Source organism: Polypterus senegalus, chromosome 9 (genome assembly GCF_016835505.1).
Source record: "Polypterus senegalus isolate Bchr_013 chromosome 9, ASM1683550v1, whole genome shotgun sequence".
In the NCBI taxonomy this organism is placed as follows: Eukaryota; Metazoa; Chordata; class Cladistia; order Polypteriformes; family Polypteridae; genus Polypterus; species Polypterus senegalus.
This window is the reverse complement of record NC_053162.1, coordinates 138,512,225-138,533,067: the sequence shown is the minus strand read 5'-3', so window position 1 is coordinate 138,533,067 and position 20,843 is coordinate 138,512,225. Positions and strand designations below refer to the sequence as shown.

General features: G+C 40.0%; 1 protein-coding gene across 1 annotated transcript in view; it reads right to left on the bottom strand.

The window, feature by feature from the left end:
- Positions 1-20,843, bottom strand: part of LOC120534916 (NF-kappa-B inhibitor delta-like) — a 181,030-nt gene that overhangs the window by 133,691 nt on the left and 26,496 nt on the right. Inside the window, exon 2 of the mRNA XM_039762421.1 lies at positions 3,057-3,169. Within this exon, the coding sequence (XP_039618355.1) occupies positions 3,057-3,169 (113 nt within the window). The remainder of the gene's footprint in view (positions 1-3,056; positions 3,170-20,843) is intronic.

The window sequence follows — 20,843 nt, the reverse complement described above, 5'->3', positions numbered from 1 at the left end:
ACAAATTTACGGTGTCCCAACAAGCACAAACACACTTTCTTTACATTCCGTTTCTTTTCTCTCTTTTTTCTTTCATCTCTCAGTCCTTTTCTCTTTTTCTCCTCCACTCCTCCTCAGCAAGTTCCTTCCTTCTCCTCCCAACTGGCTGTCAGAGTAGTATCTGCTGGAAGTGCTCCAGGTGTCTGATGATGTGTTTCCAGCAGCACTTCTGGGTGTGATTGAAGAGCTGTTCTCCAGGGCTCAGCAGTAATTGCAGCACCCCCTTGACGGCGCCCGCAGATCCCAACAGGGCTTTACCAAACTCCAACTCCCATGAAGCCCTGTAGGAGTCCGAGGCACCGCTGCAACCCATGGGGGCTGCCATCTAACATGTTCTGGCCACACTTGCTCCCCCAGTGATCAGTTTTTTTTGTTTTTTGTTTTTTTTTTGTGCAAATTGGCAAAGGAATAAATTAAACAGGTCCATAAATAATTAAAATGTTCAAATCAGAGAATAAAATGGGTAAAATACAGGAAAGCAATAAAAACATTGATCATTAAACATGTCTTTAATCCTTTAAAATTAATCTTTAAAATGAACTAAACAAACACACTCTGGGAGATTCAAGTCCATTAACACACTGCAGCTAAGCTGACACCTGAAAAGGTGACCCATAATGCACAATTGTAAGACCCAGTCCACCAGGCATTATCAAAAGTGAGCTCCTTTCGGTGCTCTTGTTGGTTCTGCATCCACTCCCAACTCTGGTACACAGCTCCTGAGGTATTCCTAGTGGCCTATTCACTGCTCTGTGGCAGCAGAGTTCCTCGCCACCTCACCCACCACAATGTACCGCCAATAGGTATTTTCAGCAGCCATCCACCACTGTTTACCATCCCTCTGAGCCTTGTTATAATTCTGAGTGGGGTTCAGCACATCCCACCTCACAACTTCCTAGACATATTTCCAATGGGTTCATGCTTTCTTACTTCCACTCGTTCTCCTTTCCTCCTCTCTTATTATTTTAAAGTCCATAACAAGAAACTCCCTCTTTCTTTCTCTTCCAATTACAGCACTTCCTCACCATGGTCATACCTATCTCTTGTTTTTTCCTTATTCTCCCAAAAACTGACCTTTTTTTAAATTCAATTCCACACATCTTGCCTGCCTGCCCCTGCCATTACACATAAAACCAGGCTGATAATAGCTCCTCACCTGCTCCTGTCCCACTGTGATTATTTCATTAAAAAAAGGACTGTTAGGAGCATCCTGCCTCCAGCCCAATACAATCTTTTTAAATCAACTAAAAGCAAAGTTAAAAAACACATGTCACATTGCGATTCTAAATTGGCCCTAGTGTGTGATTGGTGTGTGGGTGTGTTTGTGTGTGTCCTGCGGTGGGTTGGCACCCTGCCCAGGATTGGTTTCTGCCTTGTGCCCTGTGTTGGCTGGGATTGGCTCCAGCAGACCCCCGTGACCCTGTATTCGGATTCAGCGGGTTAGAAAATGGATGGATGGATGGATGTCACATTGCTGATCCAATGGCACACCCTGCCACATATTTACTTCAAGCAATCTCCATTGACAAACATTGACAGTAGATTCAGTCGTACTGGATGCTCAGTGATTTTAAATCAGTATAAAGAAAAGCCAAGCAAAATGACACCTTTTATTGACTAACTAAAAGGTGTCATTTTGCTTGGCTTTTCTCTGCATTCATAATAGCTAACACGGTACAACATCCTAGTACTAAATCAGTATAAGAAATTTCTTTTCTACTATATCTGCTTAGGTCAACTGTAGATGATATTATTGTGAGGTAAAAGTATCTACAAGCAACAACAGATCAGTCACAAAAGGATAGACGATACAAACTGATGTGGGCCATCAGGGGCTGAGGCACATAGCACATAAAAATCACCTATTCTCTGTTGCATCACTCACTACAGAGTTCCAAATTGCAACACCGCCACAAGGACTATGCACTGAGAGCTACATGAAGTGATTTTCCACAACCCAGCCGCTTCACGCAAACATAAGGTCAATATGTGCAATGCCAGACATCAGCTGGAGTGGTGTAAAGCATGGCACCATTGGACTGTAAAGCAGTGGCAATTTGTCATCTGGAATAATGAATCAGGCTTCATTATCAATCACTATAGATGTATTCTGGGTTTTCTGGATGCCAAGAGTGCATAGTACCTACTTCAGAATTTGGCATAGGAGGTATAATGGTCTGGGGCTATCTTTCAGAGTTTGGATTAGGTTCCGTGGTTTAAGTGAAGGGTATTGTTAATACTATAGCATGCAATAAGATTTTAGACATTTTTATTATTCTAACTTTGTGGCAACAGTTTGGAGAAATCTCTTTTCTGTTCCAGCATGACCTTGCCTCTATTCACTAAGCCAGGTCCATAAATTTATGGTTTGAAGAATATGATGTGTAGGAACTTGAGTGTACTGCACACAGCTCTGACCTCAACCCTATTGAACATAATTGGGATGACCTAAAATGGCGATTGGGAGCCAGATGTTTTTCAACACAACTTTACTTGACCTCCCAATTGCTTTTTTGGCTGAATAGGCACAACTTCCAGCAGACACATTCCAAAATCTTGTAGAAGGTCTTCACAGAAATGTTTAAGGCTGTTATAGCTCCAAAGAGGTAGATAACTCCATATTAATACCCATGGCTTTGGAATGAGATATCCATCAAACTTATATAGATGTGATGGTCAGGTATCCACAAATGTTTGGTTATACAGTGTACTTCTTATATACTCTTTTTGGTAAACATAATAATCAGAACATTCAGCTAAACTCTATGGACTCATATTAGCCATCCCACATATAGTGTGGTAAGTTGCTCATTTAATAATTGAGTAAAATATTTGGGTTTCTTTTCCCAATAAATGAAGGACACAATAGTATTGTAAGACTGTGAAACAAAGGCACTCTAGTGAACTGCAGAATCTGCAAAGAAAAAGACTTCCAGGATTTGTATCATGTGTTTTTCTACCTTTTATGGTACTCTTAAAATAAGCCTGAAATATATAACGACATAACGCTTCCTTACTTTTGTAGTTGTTAAATTAGTGTTTACATTTCCTCTTTTCCTTTTCAGTAATTCTTTGACTGGCTCCTTCACACGAACTCCTTGGTATGGTCGAGAATTTGGCTGTTCTGAGGCTAGAAATTAAAAAGAAATTTAACAGTTTAAGAGCTCTAAAGATAAAGTCAGTTGACACTTTTAACAATAATGCTTTAGCAGCAGATTTCCACTGAGTTTATTATATTATGACCAATATTACTGATTTTTGCTATTTAAATTTATTCTTTTACTTTTTGTAATAGTTTGCTTTCTAGTTCTCTTCAAATATTTACAAGGACTCTAGTGTGGAAGACACCCCAGAGAAAATCAATCTGAAATAATTTTACCATGCAGTTATAAATCACTTTTGCAAGTGTACAGCTTTTGACATTTCACACCTACATACACACTAGACCATTCATTTTCATTGCCCTCCTCCTGACCTCTCTGCCTTCCTAAAAGTAAAAGTAGGATTTGAGCTCTGCACATGTTGTGAGGCATGAGTTCTATTGACACATTCTAGAGAAAGTTCAGCTTTCTGATTTTGTTCAAATGACACAAAAATTGCTTAAACCGAATTGGTTTTATAGACTCATCTAGGTTACTACCTTCCTTAAGCTGAAGTCAAAATGCAAACTTAAGATCAGCATGTGAAGTTTTAAAAAGATTTTCAAATACCTTATAGAGTTTTGGCTATGTCCAGGCATGTTTATTTACAAACTGATATACTCACAGTGCTGAAGTGATATCAGGTCCTAGTCTTAAATGATGTCACAAATGTAAAATGTAAATAAACAGGAACACAAGTATGTAAAATACTAATTTAAAATCACATTTTATTCAAGCTCAAACATGCTACATCAACTTCCATTAAATCTAGGTACAGGGTTAATTAGGGAATAACAATTTGAATATGCATGGTTTTAGATGTGGCAGAAATGAGAATGTTGAGATGGATGTGTGGAGTTATTAAAAAGGACAGAATATCAAATGAGACAATCTGAGATACAACAAAAGTGAGGAATATCTAAGGAAGTACAAGAAAGTAGGCTGAAGTGGTATGTACATGTGGTGTGGAGAGAAGATGGATACATGGGCAAAAGAGTGATGGGAATGGAATTAACGGAAAGAGAAAGTAAAGGAGGCCAAAGCAGAAGTGGGTGAATAGAGTTAAAGCGGATTTGAAGGAAAAGGGCTTGAGTGGTGAGGAAATGCAGGACTGACCTCTATGGAGAAGGTTGTTCAAGTACATTGACCACACCATATAAAAGTGGGAAAAGATGAAGAAGAATATGAATATGCAAGGTGCTCTATAAAAGATGTATCAGTGGTTTTCAGACAAGTCAGTGAATGTAAGGGGAAGTATAGTGGAGTTAATGGAGAAAATGTCTTTATACTCAATGATGTTATAAGACACTCAACAATGAGTAATTAGCTGTTTAGTCAAAGGGCAAAAGAATCATATAAATGACTATACCATCATAAGGGTCTTCCTTAATTGTTATATGATATTATTATGGTATAACTACGGTCCAATAAATTATAAGTAACACCTAACATAAGATCTATGTAGCTGGCGCCCTGCCCGGGGTTTGTTTCCTGCCTTGCGCCCTGTGATTGCCAACTAGATATAAATTTTTAAACCACAATGATTCATCAAACAAGCTTTAACTATTCTTCTGTTTCTCTAAACACTTGTTCTACCAGCCTTTATTTATTTGTCTCCTTTATCTACCCGTCAGATCAACAAGTTTTTGCCGTTGATAGACATTTATAGCACCCGAGGCAATAGTTAATCCAAAACCCTTAAGACAACAGTCCAGGATGCTGGTGAAATTTCCATCATCTTATTCCCTGCAATGCCTCTTTGACATTCATTAAGCTCCTATGAAAAATGGTGTATAGCTGGCTCCAAGACATAATCTGAGTCCTAAAAGCCAAAATACAGTATCCTATCATATAGTCTGAAACTCTTACAGTGCATACTTAAGGATATGTCTAATCCTACCAATGAAGTCAATCTTATCTTTGGCTCTGATGAGATGCTGGTATAAAATAAACATTAATTTCGAGAAATGTGGCCACAGAGTAATAAAGTTTGAAATGTTACTTAATTCCAGAAACACTAAATGTTGCTCCATTTTACTTTAAAGTTTAATGAGCATGTCTGTTCTTGCAATGCCTCAAGTTGTTAAATGGACTTCTTCTAGACACAAAATCATGTTTCACATGTCATTTGTCATTCTGAATAAGAGCTAGTGGACGTTTCAAAACAACATAAGAAAAATAAATCTTTTTTTCAAACCAAGCAAAAACAGGTAAAAAAAACATGTAGGGACACCTGATTGCTTTTGTCTTGAATATATGAAGTTGTGACTTTGTAATGGCAAGAGCTTGTTCTTTGCTTCCAAAAACAAACCGTACAGTTGCTTTGAGTTCAACATTGAAAACAAACATTTCTGACAGACATCAAACAATTTTAAATAAACATGAATATGGTATGCAAATTAAAGTGGGTACTGCAAATGTGTTAATGTGGATAAGTTGCTAGTTATGTATGTGGATCTGTGTTAGAAAAAGCATGGCTCGCATTTTGACAAAAGTCACTGAAACATTGAATTTGTCCTGAGTTATTTTTACTTAAAGAGGGACAGTGATTTTCACTCTACAATCATTCTGTCTTTTTTCACTTCTCTTTGACCTAGCACACAATAGCAAGTTCAGATTGTAATAAGGGGGAAATGCAGCAACAGAAAAGCCTATACCCTCCAGGGGTCCCTGGTCAAGCTCGACTCAGGTAAGCGCTACTATTCCAGGATGAGAGGGGGTGCTGTCGCTAGCTTTTTCCACAGCCCAGAAAAGACACCCATTGAGAGCACTCTTGACATCTTGAGCAAGCCCAGCCCCTTCTGGCCACTTCACCATAAAAATGAAAAATAAGAAGGTGATGAATCATTGCTAACCAGGGCCTAAGTTTCACAAGAGTCTGCAAAACAAAGAACAACAAAAGTGCCAAAAGTGATGTTGGATTATTTTGGATTAGCACCATTTTTATTGTTCGTCACTGACCCATTTTGTTTTTTGTTTTATCAGAGTGGTACATCAGCATTTCTCCCTGCTCTAGTCTGGTTCCTTGGAACTGGTCAAATCTGTTTTTTATTTTTAAGATAGCTACATCAATTTTTCGAACTGCTTCTTTTAATTAGAAAGGCCGTGAAAGAAAAATGGTAATGCTCAATAGCACTGTGTGTAAAGCAGGAATCAACATTTGTGTGAGAAGTTTGATTCATATATGTCTCTTTCACAAAAAGGTTTTAAGGGTGAACCAGTGAAGGATTTTGTGGTTACAGATTCTAGATTTTCCACTCTCATCTTGGAAGAACAAGAAGTGGAATTGGAATCTCCCACTTCTGTCTTTGCCCCTTCAAATGCCTAGACTTAAACACCAAAGGCCTCATGTATAACGGCGTGCGTAGAACTCGCACTATAACATGGCATAAGCACAAAATCTGAAATGTGCTTATGCACAGAAAAATCCAGATGCAGGAATCTGTGCGTACTCCAACTTTCACGTTCTTCTGCTACATAAATCCCGATCAGCGTGAAAAGTAACGCTTGTGCACGCGCTTTTCATTGTTATCACTCTTTAATTTGATATAGTTCTTTATCAGTATGCTGCTGCTGGAGTATGTGAATTTCCCCTTGGGATTAATAAAGTATCTATCTATCTATCTATCTATCTATCTATCTATCTATCTATCTATCTATCTATCTATCTATCTATCTATCTATCTATCCCTGTGAAGATATAAATAAATCAAATCAAAAGGGGGAAAACATGGCATTCTCAATTTCTCAGCATGGGCACTTGGTTGGTTCTTGGGGCCTCATGCATAACGCCGTGCGTAGAACTCGCACTATAACATGGCGTAAGCACAAAAGCCGAAATGTGCTTACGCACAGAAAAATCCAGATGCTGGAATCTGTGCGTACTCCAACTTCCATGTTCTTCCGCTACATAAATCCCGATCAGCGTGAAAAATAACGCTCGTGCACGTGCTTTATGTAATGCCCCAACTCCTCTCAGAATTACGCCTCTTTGAATATGCAAATGAATATAAATCGCCCTTAAGCTCAGCCTTCTGTGAAAAGACAATGGGAAAAGCACTGGGGAAAATCTAAAAATTTCAGCGAATACCAAATGGAGGCAAAGGAAAAACATACTATTTGTTCAAATAAACCGTGGTATAATTAACAAAAGGAAGTTGATCGAGTGACATAGCGTGTTGGAGAAACTTGAAAGCTCACGTTCACAAAATTGCATAGTGTCGGAAATAAAAAAGAAGTCACATATCAAAGTCGCTGTGAGTTGTAGCCCACTGTCTGAGTGTCATATGAAAGCTTATTAGGGTACAGAGAAAAAAAGGCACACAGTGGGTAAAAAGCATGAAATGTCAACTTCAATCTTGACATTTCCACTTTAATCACGTAGTTTATTTTGTCATTAAAGTAGAACATCATAAACTTCATCTTAAAATCGTTTAATTAACCAGTTTCTCAAATCACATCGTAATTAAAGTAGCACGTTAAATGCTTTGTTTTGTATTTGATCTTCTATGTGCTCTGTGTGTGTGAATCACTACTTGCTTCTTAAACCGGCTCTCTTCCTCCAACTGGACACAGAATCCATTACATTCGTGATATTACAGCTCTCTGAATAACTAAAATACTAAGATGTATACGTGATATCATTTTTATGATGATAGGAGTTAAAGCACGTTATTAAACATATGTTTCACTTCGATGAAATAATTTATTGCAGCAGTACTCAGGGGCGGCTCCAGGCATGTGGTGGCACAGGGCAGAAGAAGAGTTGGTGCCTCCTTTGCCCGCCAATGTCAGTAAGGTAGCTTATGCACAGATGGCCACGTCCGTTGCAGACACTGCATAGCCGCCACGTGCTCATGACACAAGCATTTAACTTTTGCCGAAATTTGTCGCTGCGTTTGCTTTTCTTCCCCCAAGTAACCGATCGCCACACAATCAGCTCTGTAACAGAAGTTAAGCCATCTGTAAGCTTAGCGCCGATTCTTCAAAACACGTTTAAGGAACATTAAAATATCTTCGTAGTACATGTTTAATTATTCTATCCTTCACGACACTCCCAGTGAAGAATATAGATTATTTAAATGAAGTTAAAGTTTTATCTCTATAATATAATAAATATATTTTGCTGCATTTCATCCTAAAAATGATATCGTCATCATATGTAAATAGGCACTTTATAAAGTGGCTCAGGTTGTGTAATATTATAACTGTAGTGCAAGTGGGGTGATTGTACTTATAAGTACAAACATTTCTACAAGGTGCAATTGATTGAGTGCATTTAAAGTTCTTGGGATGAAACTGTTTCTGAATCGCAAGGTCCGTACAGGAAAGGCTTTAAAACGTTTTGCAGTGGCTGAGACAGCGTGTCCTTGAAGCTGTATACCGATAATTCTCTTTCCGATCAGCTGCTACTGTGATTCACACTCAGATACAGTGATATAAATACTCCGAGTGGTGCAGTGAGAGTAATATGGAAAAAGATGATCCGCTGTGGCAACTCCTAATGGGAGAAGCTGAAAGAAGAAGAAGAAGGCGAAGTGAGAGTAACAACGCTAAAGCAGTTATGGTATTTGGAATACTATGGCTATTCCCTGGACCATTATATTGTTACAAGTTTATTACAATCAGATGCGTTACACTAATAAACAATATGAGGTTAATTTCAGTGTATTTATAAAGCAGAAAAATAAGGTGTAACCACACAGGAACAGTAGCACTGCTTTGACGCTGGGTGCCGCCAGTCTGCAAAACTGAGCGGAGAACTTGCATACGACGAGGTATGAGGTACCGTGGAAAAGTGCGTGGCTGATACGCCATGTGTAGGTTTTATACATCGTGATTTGAACGTGGAAAAGTTCTTACGCAACATTTCTGTGCGTACGCACCGTTTATACATGGGGCCCCTTATGGTTTCACAGATGGACATCAGTTGCTGACCAAATATCACAAGGTGCACTGGCATTGTTTTTTTCTTGATTTTTTAATTTTTTATTAACTTAGCACAGTTGCTATTAAACAGTGTGACCTCTTGGTAGCTCATTTTTTATGCTTGTTGTCTGTATTTCTATCTACAACTTGATTAGTTTTCTGTGGTTTAGTAAAGGGATAACATTTATGCATTGATTTTAGTATCAAGTTGATCACACAAAGTAGTGTAATACATTGCATTAGTTGATTGGGATTTAAATTCAGTACTTCATCCAAACATGATTTTATGCAACTTTTCTACTTGAGCTAAGGGAATATTGCTCTTGCTGGAGTAGTAGCTAGCTTTCACATTCCCAAATTAGAATGATCAAAAGAGACACCATACCCTATGGATACAAAATTGGTGTTAAATTATATCTACGAGTACATGAGTTCTAAGTTTCTTAAAATGTATGTGGGGAACCTTTTGAAGTTATCCAACATACTGCATTTTCAACCTGAGCTTGAACCTGGAAAAGTTGCCATTGGTGTGGAAAACATCCTGCCTTCTCAGGGAAAAAGTCAATTGGAAGTTTCTAAAAGATGGACCTGTGGCTCTTACCATACCTATCATAAAGACTGTGGATAGGGTAGTCTTGGTTCAATTCATACATCTTGTTGACTCAGTATTATTACCAGGATCTAACTGGAGTTCAAGACACTGTTATCTGACTGCTGAACAGAGATTAATTTTAGAGAAAGCAAAGCAGGAAGCACTATGAGGATCTTGTTTTTTTTATTTTTAAGACATGTTCAGCACAGCCTATCTAAAGTTTGTACAGTTGCAAGGCTTCAGACATTAGGTACGACACTGTAATCTGCATAAATTCCCTGATGATATAGAACCAAAGGGGTATATTACTGGAAGGTAGAGTGATGAATACAGGCCTTTGGTGGAGGTAGGCTCTTACATCTTCTGTCACAATTTATGTAGAGGCTATACAGGTGGTAATCTACAAGTAGATGTACTACCAACACTAATGTTCTGTAGAAGCATGGTCCGAGTTGCTTCTTTCTGTAGAAGGCTCAGTTTGTTTGGAGTATGAAAACCTCTGTTGTGGTCCTTTACTGTATTGTATATGTGCAATCACCAATATGCTGGGGCGACAGCATTACTATATGTAAGGTCTGCTAAGTCAAAGTAATATGTAAGGCTTACTGTCTCCTGAGAGTCAATTTGGACTCTCTGGAAGCAGTATACAAGAGAGGGACAAGTCCCAAATTATTGAAAATCAAGGAAAATGATACTTACTCTCTGCATACTGTTCTGGTTAAAAAGAGAAGAAAATTTAGTGATAGACTGATTCATGAGCACTGCAGCCATCACACTTTATAAAGTCTCATTTCTTCCAGTTGTTGTTTGCATTTTATTTTAATCTGCACTTTTTGTCTTAATATTCTATATTGTGTAAATCTTGCTGGTATTTTTACATTTTCCTTCTGGATCTATCTATCTATCTATCTATCTATCTATCTATCTATGGAAGAATGAAAATTACCAAACATTGACAACACTGTCTGGACTTATAGCTTTCCACTGTTTATTAATATTAGTAACACTAACATACAATGATAGATATACTGTATATGTAGTCATTATTAGTAATTTTAATAATTTCCCTTTGTTCTTCATAGTATATTATTATGGATTTAGTCTGCCAATTTCTAAAATTGTTTTAGAAATGATGGTACAGAGAACAAGTTCAATAAAATTAAAAATCTTGCAATGTTCGAAGAGCAGGCCTTAAATATTGAGAGGAGACCTGATGCTTATAGCCTGTTCATGCTCCCTGACGTTTCCTGAGTCTCATGAGCATTCTCCATTCAGGTATAGATTGGCTCAAAGAGGCGTGAAAGTGAGAGGGATGTATATAAGTACAAAATGTCATGCACATTCTTCACAAAGTATATGCCAGAGTTATAGACACCTTAGCAAACATTGTTTCCAATTATTTCTTAAAATATATATTTTTCAAAATATTCATTTTTCTCAAGAAACATTACTGTATTTTTAGGGGAATTAAGTTGTTTTTTACACTGCCCCAAAGCTCTAGACAGACTAATATTGTTTTTAAGGCTGATTTCTAACTGACGCCTGATGCTACTTGCATGGCTTTCATCCATGACCCTGATGGGTTTATGGAGGTCTGAGAATGTTGTTTTTCATGGCATTATTTATTGAACAAAAATTCCCCACAATGAGAGCCATACATCTAAAATAAATGTGTATTTAAAGTTTAGGAATAATTTTACAATAGATATGTAATTAAAGGCACTTTTCCTTACATTATTGTCTTGACATTATCTGTGCTATGATACATGTTTGCAATGACAGTACATTTATTACCACAGCTGTAGCATATTAAAAGTCATTGGTATTTTGCTTCAGGGTAATTTGAATTAAATTGATTCACCTTGATTTACTTCTCCTGTCCTGTATACTTTGTCCTCTTTAGTGTTGTTACAAAACAAAAAGAAAGAAAAACACAGTGTTCTGCCCTGAAAATATTACCCTATTTTCTTTCATGTGAAATGCAGATTCCTGGAAACAGCAGCACTATAATTTAATGTTCAGATAGATAGGTAGATAAAACTTTATTCATCCCCAGAGGGAGTTTTAGCTTCTTACAAAAGCTTTTTAGATAGATAGATAGATAGATAGATAGATAGATAGATAGATAGATAGATAGATAGATAGATAGATAGATAGTAAAATAAACAAACAAATCTGACATTTAAAATCATACAACTCAAAACTGGGTGAAGCTTATCAGACTGAGATCTGTCCAAAGTCTATCTCAAATTTTTACAGTTTAATTTATTTTGTGGACTTTTCCTGTTTCAAGCCTGTTTCTGGGAAATGTCTTATGATTAAACAGCATGATATTGGAGCAAAGCTTAAATTAGAATAAACTCTAATAGGAAGTTTCATTTAAAAAAAAGGGCAAAGCACATCACATTGTAAAATTTCAAAATCATAAATCAATTCAAGTTGGGAATCAAATAAACAGTTACTAAAATGATTTATATCTTGTGAATGAAATTCAGGGAGTTAATGCAATAAGCTGTGCCAGAGCTACCACCAAAACATGATAGGTTATTCTAATAACATTCACAGTTTTTTTTTGTCCTGATATCTAATATAATACAAGGTCAAATGCGATTAGACTGACTTTTCAGTCCCCTCATACATATTGAATGGACTGAATGAATGTAGAGGTGGTGCACTCCTACGAGTGCTTGGGTGTCCACATAAATGACATGTAGGACTGGTATTGGAACACAGAGTAACTATAAAAGAAAGGGCACAGCAGACTGTGCTTCCTTAGGAGGCTGTGATACTTTAACATGGGGAGTGTCATCCTTCACATCTCTGTGATGGCCAGTATAGTTTTTTATGCTGTGTTCTGCTGGGCTGGTAACATTACTTCAAGAGAAGTCCACCGAATCAACAGACCAATTAAAAGGTCAAGCTTAGTATATGGGGCACACTCTGGAAAATGAAAGCAATACCTAGTGCCATTATAAACAATGCTGCACATCCTCTCCCTGACACACTAACACTGTTTACTATCTGCCAATGAAGTATTCAGTATTACCAACAGCAATACTGTATGTCAGCATAATGTCTCATTTTGACTGTGACTGCTAAGTCAGTAGTTCTTTTTTCTCTTTCTTTTTATTTTTTTTCCCTTTTTAGTCATCCTTGTCATGTCCGTGGCTTCATACATTTTATATTAGTGAGAAGTAAATTGCATTCAAATTGAATTTCTGCAGAAAACTTCTGTGGCAAATCGATATATATCATGCAGAGCACTTAACACGTATTCCTGGAAGCCGTTGCTACTGACAAATATCTAAAATAACAATTGTCTGTATTATACAAAGAATAAATGGCTACATTAACTGTATATTAACTGTATGGGAGGCACATTCAGCTGCTGTCCAAATATACCATTAATTGGCATTAAATTACAAGCAAAGAAAATGTTCACTGTGCCATGGTTGTGTTAATTACAATTTTGTATGCATGTCCTAAAACCATTGCTCTGCACTCATTAAAATAAAACTACTAAATTGCTTTGCTAAAGAATATTCCTGCTTAGGTGATTGGTGGAGTCAATAGGAAGTCTGTGCAAGATAATTAATAAATGTTTGGAAGGCATGTATGAAAGACAGCACATCCTTCACTCATATTAATATTCTTTAAGCACACCTAATATTTTTTAGATTTCTGAACATTCTATCTGAACTAGTGTGGTGCTGAGGTGTCACCCGTTGCATGGCTGCACTCCGGTCTTTAATCTGGGATCCTAAATTGGTTTGTCATGTGGTGGGTGTGGCAATGCACTGTATCACCTCTCTGAACAATAATGTGGAGGAAAACTAAACTAACTATCCATTATGAGATATTGAAGGCTAAAATAACAGAATACAATAACACTGTCCGTCTTGAGAGGCGCTGCTATTTCTCTAAGATTATAAATAACAATGCTAGTAATCCCAGAGTCTTATTTTCAACAATTGACCGTCTGTTAAACCCAGGTAACACAAAGGAATGCCCCCAGAATACTTCCAGCGAAACCTGTGAGAACATTGCTGTATTTTTCAATCAAAAAATTAATGATATTAGAAATAACATAGTATATCTCTCCAACACTGCAGAACTTCCAAAGCCCCGGTACCCCATTATAAACAAATTAAATGCTTTCACCAGGATAGATTTACCTGAATTACATAGTATAATCTCTCAACTGAAACCCTCCACCTGCGTCCTTGACCCAATACCAACCAGGTTTTTCAAAGAAATATCAGGCGTTCTAATTGACAATATTCTGGACATAGTTAATTCGTCATTAGATACGGGGGTCTTTCCAGACTGTCTTAAGACTGCTGTAGTTAAACCCCTGCTCAAAAAAATAATCTTGACCCTCTGCCTTTGAAAATTTTAGACCCATCTCTAACCTGCCCTTCTTAAGTAAAATTCTAGAGAAGGCAGTCATTATGCAGTTAAATGACCACCTCAATAAACATGCTATTCTTGATACATTTCAGTCAGGTTTTAGAACAAATCACAGCACAGAAACTGCACTCGTTAAAGTAGTAAATGACTTATGGGTAAATGCAGACAGAGGCCATTTATCTGTTCTCATCCTCTTAGATCTGAGTGCTGCATTTGACACCATTGATCATAATATTCTTAGAAATCGCCTTAGTCAATGGGTGGGCCTCTGGCAGTGTCTTAAATTGGTTTGAATCCTACCTGGCAGGTAGAAAATTCTTTGTGAGTTGTGGTAATCAAATCTCAAAGACACATGATATCCGATATGGTGTTCCACAAGGCTCTATCCTGGGTCCGCTGTTATTCTCAATCTACATGCTTCCGTTAGGTCAGATTATCTCAGGGCACAACGTGAGTTACCACAGCTATGCTGATGACACACAGCTGTACTTATCAATAGCACCTGATGACCCCGACTCTCTCAATTCACTAACACAATGTCTTACTGGTATTTCTGAATGGATGAATAGTAATTTTCTCAAACTAAATAAAGAGAAAACTGAAATTTTAGTAATTGGCAATAATGGATTCAGTGAGGTTATCAGAAATAAACTTGATGCACTAGGATTAAAAGTTAAGACGGAAGTAAAAAATTTAGGGGTAACCGTTGACTGTAATCTGAATTATAAATTGCATATTCATCAGACCACTAGGACAGCATTTTTTCACTTAAGAAACATAGCTAAAGTTAGACCTCTTATATCATTGAAAGATGCTGAGAAATTAATTCACGCTTTTGTTTTCAGTAGACTAGATTACTGTAACGCACTCCTCTCAGGACTACCCAAAAAAGACATAAATCATTTGCAACGAGTGCAGAATGCAGCTGCTAGAATCCTAACTGGGAAAAGAAAATCCGAACACATTTCTCCAGTTTTGATGTCACTACACTGGTTGCCTGTGTCATTCAGGATTGACTTTAAAATACTGCTTATGGTTTATAAAGCCTTAAATAATCTCGCTCCATCTTATATATCGGAATGCCTGACACGTTATATTCCAAATCGTAACCTTAGATCTTCAAATGAGTGTCTCCTTATAATTCCAAAAGCTAAACTTAAAAGAAGTGGTGAGGCGGCCTTCTGCTGTTATGCACCTAAAATCTGGAATAGCCTGCCAATAGGAATTTTGTCAGGCAAATACAGTGGAGCACTTTAAAACACTGCTGAAAACACATTACTTTAACATGGCCTTTTTATAACTTCACTTTAACTTAATACTGATACTCTGTATGTTCAATTCTTCATAATAACTATTCACAGTGGCTCCAAAATCCGTACTGACCCCAACTCTCTCTTCTGTTTCTTTTTCCGGTTTTGTGGTGGTGGCCGGCCTGCCACCACCACCTACTCAAAGCATCATGATGCACCAACATTGATGGACTGAAAGCCAGAAGTCTACGTGACCTTCATCATCAGGTCTTTCCATGAAAACCCTAAATACAAAGAGGACTGTTTGACTTATGTTAGGTAGATTGCCCAGAGGGGACTGGGCAATCTCTTGGTCTGGAACCCCTACAGATTTTATTTTTTTCTCCAGCCTTTGGAGTTTTTTGTTTTTTCTGTCCCCTGGCCATTGGACCTTACTCTTATTCTATGTTAATTAATGTTGACTTATGTTTATTTTTTATTGTGTCTTCTATTTTTCTATTCATTTTGTAAAGCACTTTGAGCTACATTTTTTGTATGAATATGTGCTATATAAATAAATGTTGATTGATTGATATATTTTAATGTGCTAAACCATTAAAATCAGGGAGTTTAAAGCATGACATCATTTTTAATTTAAGAAGTGTGATAGTGATATGTCTATTAGAATATTTAGAAAGCTTCCACATTTTCCATCTTACCTATAAAAAGAAATTGTACTAACAAGAAAGAATCCTAATGAGCAGTGGTTTTCATATTGTGCCTATAAATCAACTACTAAAGTAGACAATTACCCCTTTGGCTGAGTATGAATACAAATACAAACAATGTAAAGCTGCATCAAAAATATCCTGAAAAAATTATTGGGCAATTTCCATTTGAAAAAACTGAATAGAGACAGAATCAACTCTACCTTCATCGAAAGATACACATGACAGTAGGCAATACTAAATTATATGGCTGCCAATGAACTCCTTATCACTGACTCAGTGAGTTATCCTGAGTAAGAGATTTGACTGCTTAGGCTACAGTTAAATAATGCAAATATATATAAAAAATTGTAATGTAACCTTATCTTTTAAGTTGCTTTGGATACACATATCTGCTAAATAAAGAATAATAAAATTGAGACTTTTCAACATATTTTCTTAAAAAGATGTTTTAATGTCAATATGTATTTAAAGAAAACATTTTTTAACCCCAGATAAGTTTTCGGATAATCCTGTGTTTACAGTGGCAACTAAAATATTTACTGCCTTGGAAAAGCTCACATTTTATTGCTATACAACACTGAGGCATGAGTAATTTTATTTGGCTTGACACTGATGGCAAAGTGCAAAAAAGATCTCTGCAAAGTGATCTAATTCAAATAAAAATATAAAATGTGAAATATCTGATTACATAGGTATTTGCGCCCTTTAATGTGACACATCTAAATCACCACTGGTGGAGTCAGCTGGTTTTAGAGGTCACATGATTAGTTCAGTGCAGATTCCCCTGTCAGGGATTTCAATTGACTGTAGTATAAATGTACCTTATCCAGAAGGGCCAACTTATATTGAGTATTGAGTGGTATCATGACCTGACCTACACAATGAAGACAAAGAACGTTTTAAGCAGCTCTGTGAAGAGATGATTGAAAAGAAATTCAAGAAATGGATACAATAAATAAACCAAGTCACTAGATATCCCCTGGGGTACATTAAGAAATGGTTCAGAGGTAAAACTGCCTAAAGCAGATTATCCACAAAAACTGAATGATTGTGCAAGAAGAAGACTAATGAGGTAGGCCAATAAGAGACCTATCGGGATGCTGAAGAATTTACAATCTAAAGTGGCAGAAATTGGGAAGACTAGGCAAACAACCCAGGCTGTTCATCAGTCACAGTTTTGTGAGAGAGTGGCAAAGATAAAGCCAATGTAAAAAAAAAAACAAATGACATCTTGGCTCTCCTCCTCGAACTGCCACATTATTGTGGTGGAGGGGTTTGCGTGTCCCAATGATCCTAGGAGCTCTATTATCCGGGGCTTTATGCCCCTGGTAGGGTCACCCAAGGCAAACTGGTCCTAGGTGAGTAATGAGACAAAGAGAGGTTCAACCAAACCTCCTATGAAGAACAGAAACCTTGGACAACATTTTCCCTTGACTCCCCCTCTGGAGTCAGGCCTGGAGTTGGGGCTCGATGGCGAGCGCCTGGTGGCTGGGCCTGCACCCATGTGGTTCAGCCCGGGCACAGCCCGAAGAGGCAACATGTGTCCCCCTTATCATGGGCTCACCACCTGTAGGAGGGGCCAAGGAAGTCGGGTGTAGTGTGAGTTGGGTGGTGGCCGAAGGTGGAGACCTTGGCGGTCCGATCCTCGGCTACAGAAGCTGGCTCTTGGGACGTGGAGTGTCACCTCTCTGAAGGGAAAGGAGCCTGAGCTAGTGCGCGAGGTCGAGAGGTTCCAGCTAGATATAGTCAGACTCACCTCGACGCACAGCGTGGACTCTGGAACCAATCTCCTTGAGAGGGGCTGAACTCTCTACCACTCTGGAGTTGCTCCCAGTGAGAGGCGCCGAGCGAGTGTGGGCATACTTAGTACCCCCCAACTTGGAGCCTGTTCATTGGGGTTTACCCCGGTGGACGAGAGGGTGGCCTCCCTCCACCTTCGGGTGGGAGGACGGGTCCTAACTGTTGTTTGTGCGTATGCGCTGAACAGCAGTTTGGAGTACCCACCCTTTTTGGAGTCCCTGGAGGGGGTGCTAGAGTGCATACATTGTGGGGACTCCCTCGTACTGCTAGGAGACTTCAATGCTCATGTGGGCAATGACAGTGAAACCTGGAAGGGCGTGATTGGGAGGAATGGCCCCCCCGATCTGGACTTCTGTGCTCGTCATGGATTGTCCATAACGAATACCATGTTCAAGCATAGGGGTGTTCATATGCATACTTGGCACCAGGACACCCTAGGCCTCAGTTCGATGATCGATTTTGTGGTCATGTCGTTGGACCTGCGGCCACATGTCTTGGACACTCGGGTGAAGAGAGGAGCGGAGCTGTCAACTGATCACCACCTGGTGGTGAGTAGGTTTTGATGGTGGGGGAGGATGCCGGTCAGGCCTGGTAGGCCCAAACATGTTGTGAGGGTCTGCTGGGAACGTCTGGCAGAGTCCCCTGTCAGAAGTAGCTTCAACTCACACCTCCGGCAGAACTTCAACCACGTCCCGAGAGAGGTGGGGGGAACATCGAATCCGAATGGGCCATGTTCCGTGTCTCTATTGTTGTGGCGGCTGACCGGAGCTCTGGCCATAAGGTGGTCAGTGCCTGTCGTAGCGGCAATCCCCAAACCCGTTGGTGGACACCGGTGGTGAGGGATGCCGTCAAGCTGAGGAAGGAGTCCTACCGGATCCTTTTGTCCTGTGGGACTCTAGAGGCAGCTAATTGGTACCGGCAGGCCAAGTGGAATGCGGCTTCAGTGGTTGCTGAGGTAAAAACTCAGTCGTGGGAAGAGTTTGGGGAGGCCATGGAGAACGCCTTTTGGACAGCTTCAAGGAGATTCTGGTCCACCGTCCGGAGTCTCAGGAGGGGGAAGTAGTGCAGTGTCAACACTGTATTTGGTGGGAATGGTGCGCTGCTGACCTCGACTCGGGACATTGTGGGTCGGTGGGGGGAGTACTACGAAGACCTCCTCAATCCCACTAACATGCCTCCCAATGAGGAAGCAGAGCCTGGGGACTCGGAGGTGGGCTCCCCCATCTCTGGGACTAAGGTCACCGAGGTGGTAAAAAAACTCCTTGATGGCAGGGCCCTGGGGTGGATGAGATACTCTCAGAGTTCCTCAAGGCTCTGGATGTTGTAGGACTGTCTTGGTTGACATGTCTCTGCAACATCGCATGGACATCGGGGACAGTGCCTCTGGATTGGCAGACCGGGGTGGTGGTCCCCCTCTTTAAGAAGGGGAACCAGAGGGTGTGTTCCAGCTACAGAGGGATCACACTCCTCAGCCTACCTGGAAATCTGTATTCGGGGGTTCAGGAGAGGAGGGTCCGCCGGATAGTCAAACCTCGGATTCAGGAGGAACAGTGTGGTTTTCGTCCTAGTCGTGGAACAGTGGACCAGCTCTGCACTCTTAGCAGGGTCCTGGAGGGTGCATGGGAGTTTGCCCAACCAGTCTACATGTGTTTTGTGGACTTGGAAAAGGCGTTCAAAAGTGTCCCTCGGGGAATCTTGTGGGGGGTGCTCCAGGAGTATGGGGTACCAGACCCCTTGATAAGGGCTCTTCGGTCCCTGTACAACCGGTGTCAGAGCTTGGTCCGCATTACCAGCAGTAAGTCGAACCCGTTTCCAGTGAGAGTTGGATTTCGCCAGGGCTGCCCTTTGTCACAGATTCTGTTCATAACTTTTATGGACAGAATTTCTAGTCGCAGCCACGGTGTTGAGGGGGTCTGTTTTGGTGGAGTCAGGATTGGGTCACTGCTTTTTGCAGATGATGTTGTCCTGTTTGCTTCATCAGGTCGTGATCTTCAGCTCTCTCTGAATCGGTTCACAGCCAAGTATGAAGTGGCTGGGATGGGAATCAGCACCTCCAAATCCGAGACCATAGTCCTCAGCCGGAAAAGGGTGGAGTGCCCTCTCAGGGTTGGGAACGACATCCTGCCCCAAGTGGAGGAGTTCAAGTATCTCGGGGTCTTGTTCATGAGTGAGGGAAGAATGGAGCGTAAGATCGACAGGCGGATTGATGCTGCGTCCGCAGTGATGCGGGCTCTGCATCAGTCTGCCGTGGTGAAAAAGGAGTTGAGCCGTAAGGCAAAGCTCTCAATTTACCAGTCGAATGTCGTTCCTACCCTTTAACCTATGGTCATGAACTATGGATAGTAACCGAAAGAACGAGATCGCAAATACAAGCAACTGAAATGAGTTTCCTCCGCAGGGTGTCTGGGCTTTCCCTTAAAGGTAGGGTGAGAAGCTCAGTCCTCTGGGAGGGGCTCAGAGTAGAGCCACTTCTCCTCCGCATCGAGAGGAGTCAGATGAGGTGGCTCGGGCATCTGATCAGAATGCCTCCCTGGCGAGGTGTTCCGGGCATGTCCAACCAGGAGGAGGCCCCGGGGAAGACCCAGGACACATTGGAGGGACTATATCTCCCGGCTGGCCTGGCAACGCCTCGGGATTACCCCGGAAGATCTAGAAGAAGTGGCCGGGGAGAGGGAAGTCTGGGCATCCCTGCTCAAGCTGCTGCCCCCACGACCCAACCTTGGATAAGAGGAAGAGGATGGATGGATGGATGGATGGATGACATCTTGGCTAGAGCTTGCCTGAAAGCAATGATGTCTGCTAGAAAAAAGTTCTAAGGTCTGATCAGACAAAACTTAGACCTTTTGGATATCTTTTGGATATCTGACTAAATGTTTGGCTTAAGTCAAACACTGCATGCATATTTTCAAATACACACCATCTGCACCATGGTGGCAACATCATGCTTTAGGGATGGTCATCTGCAGCAGAACCC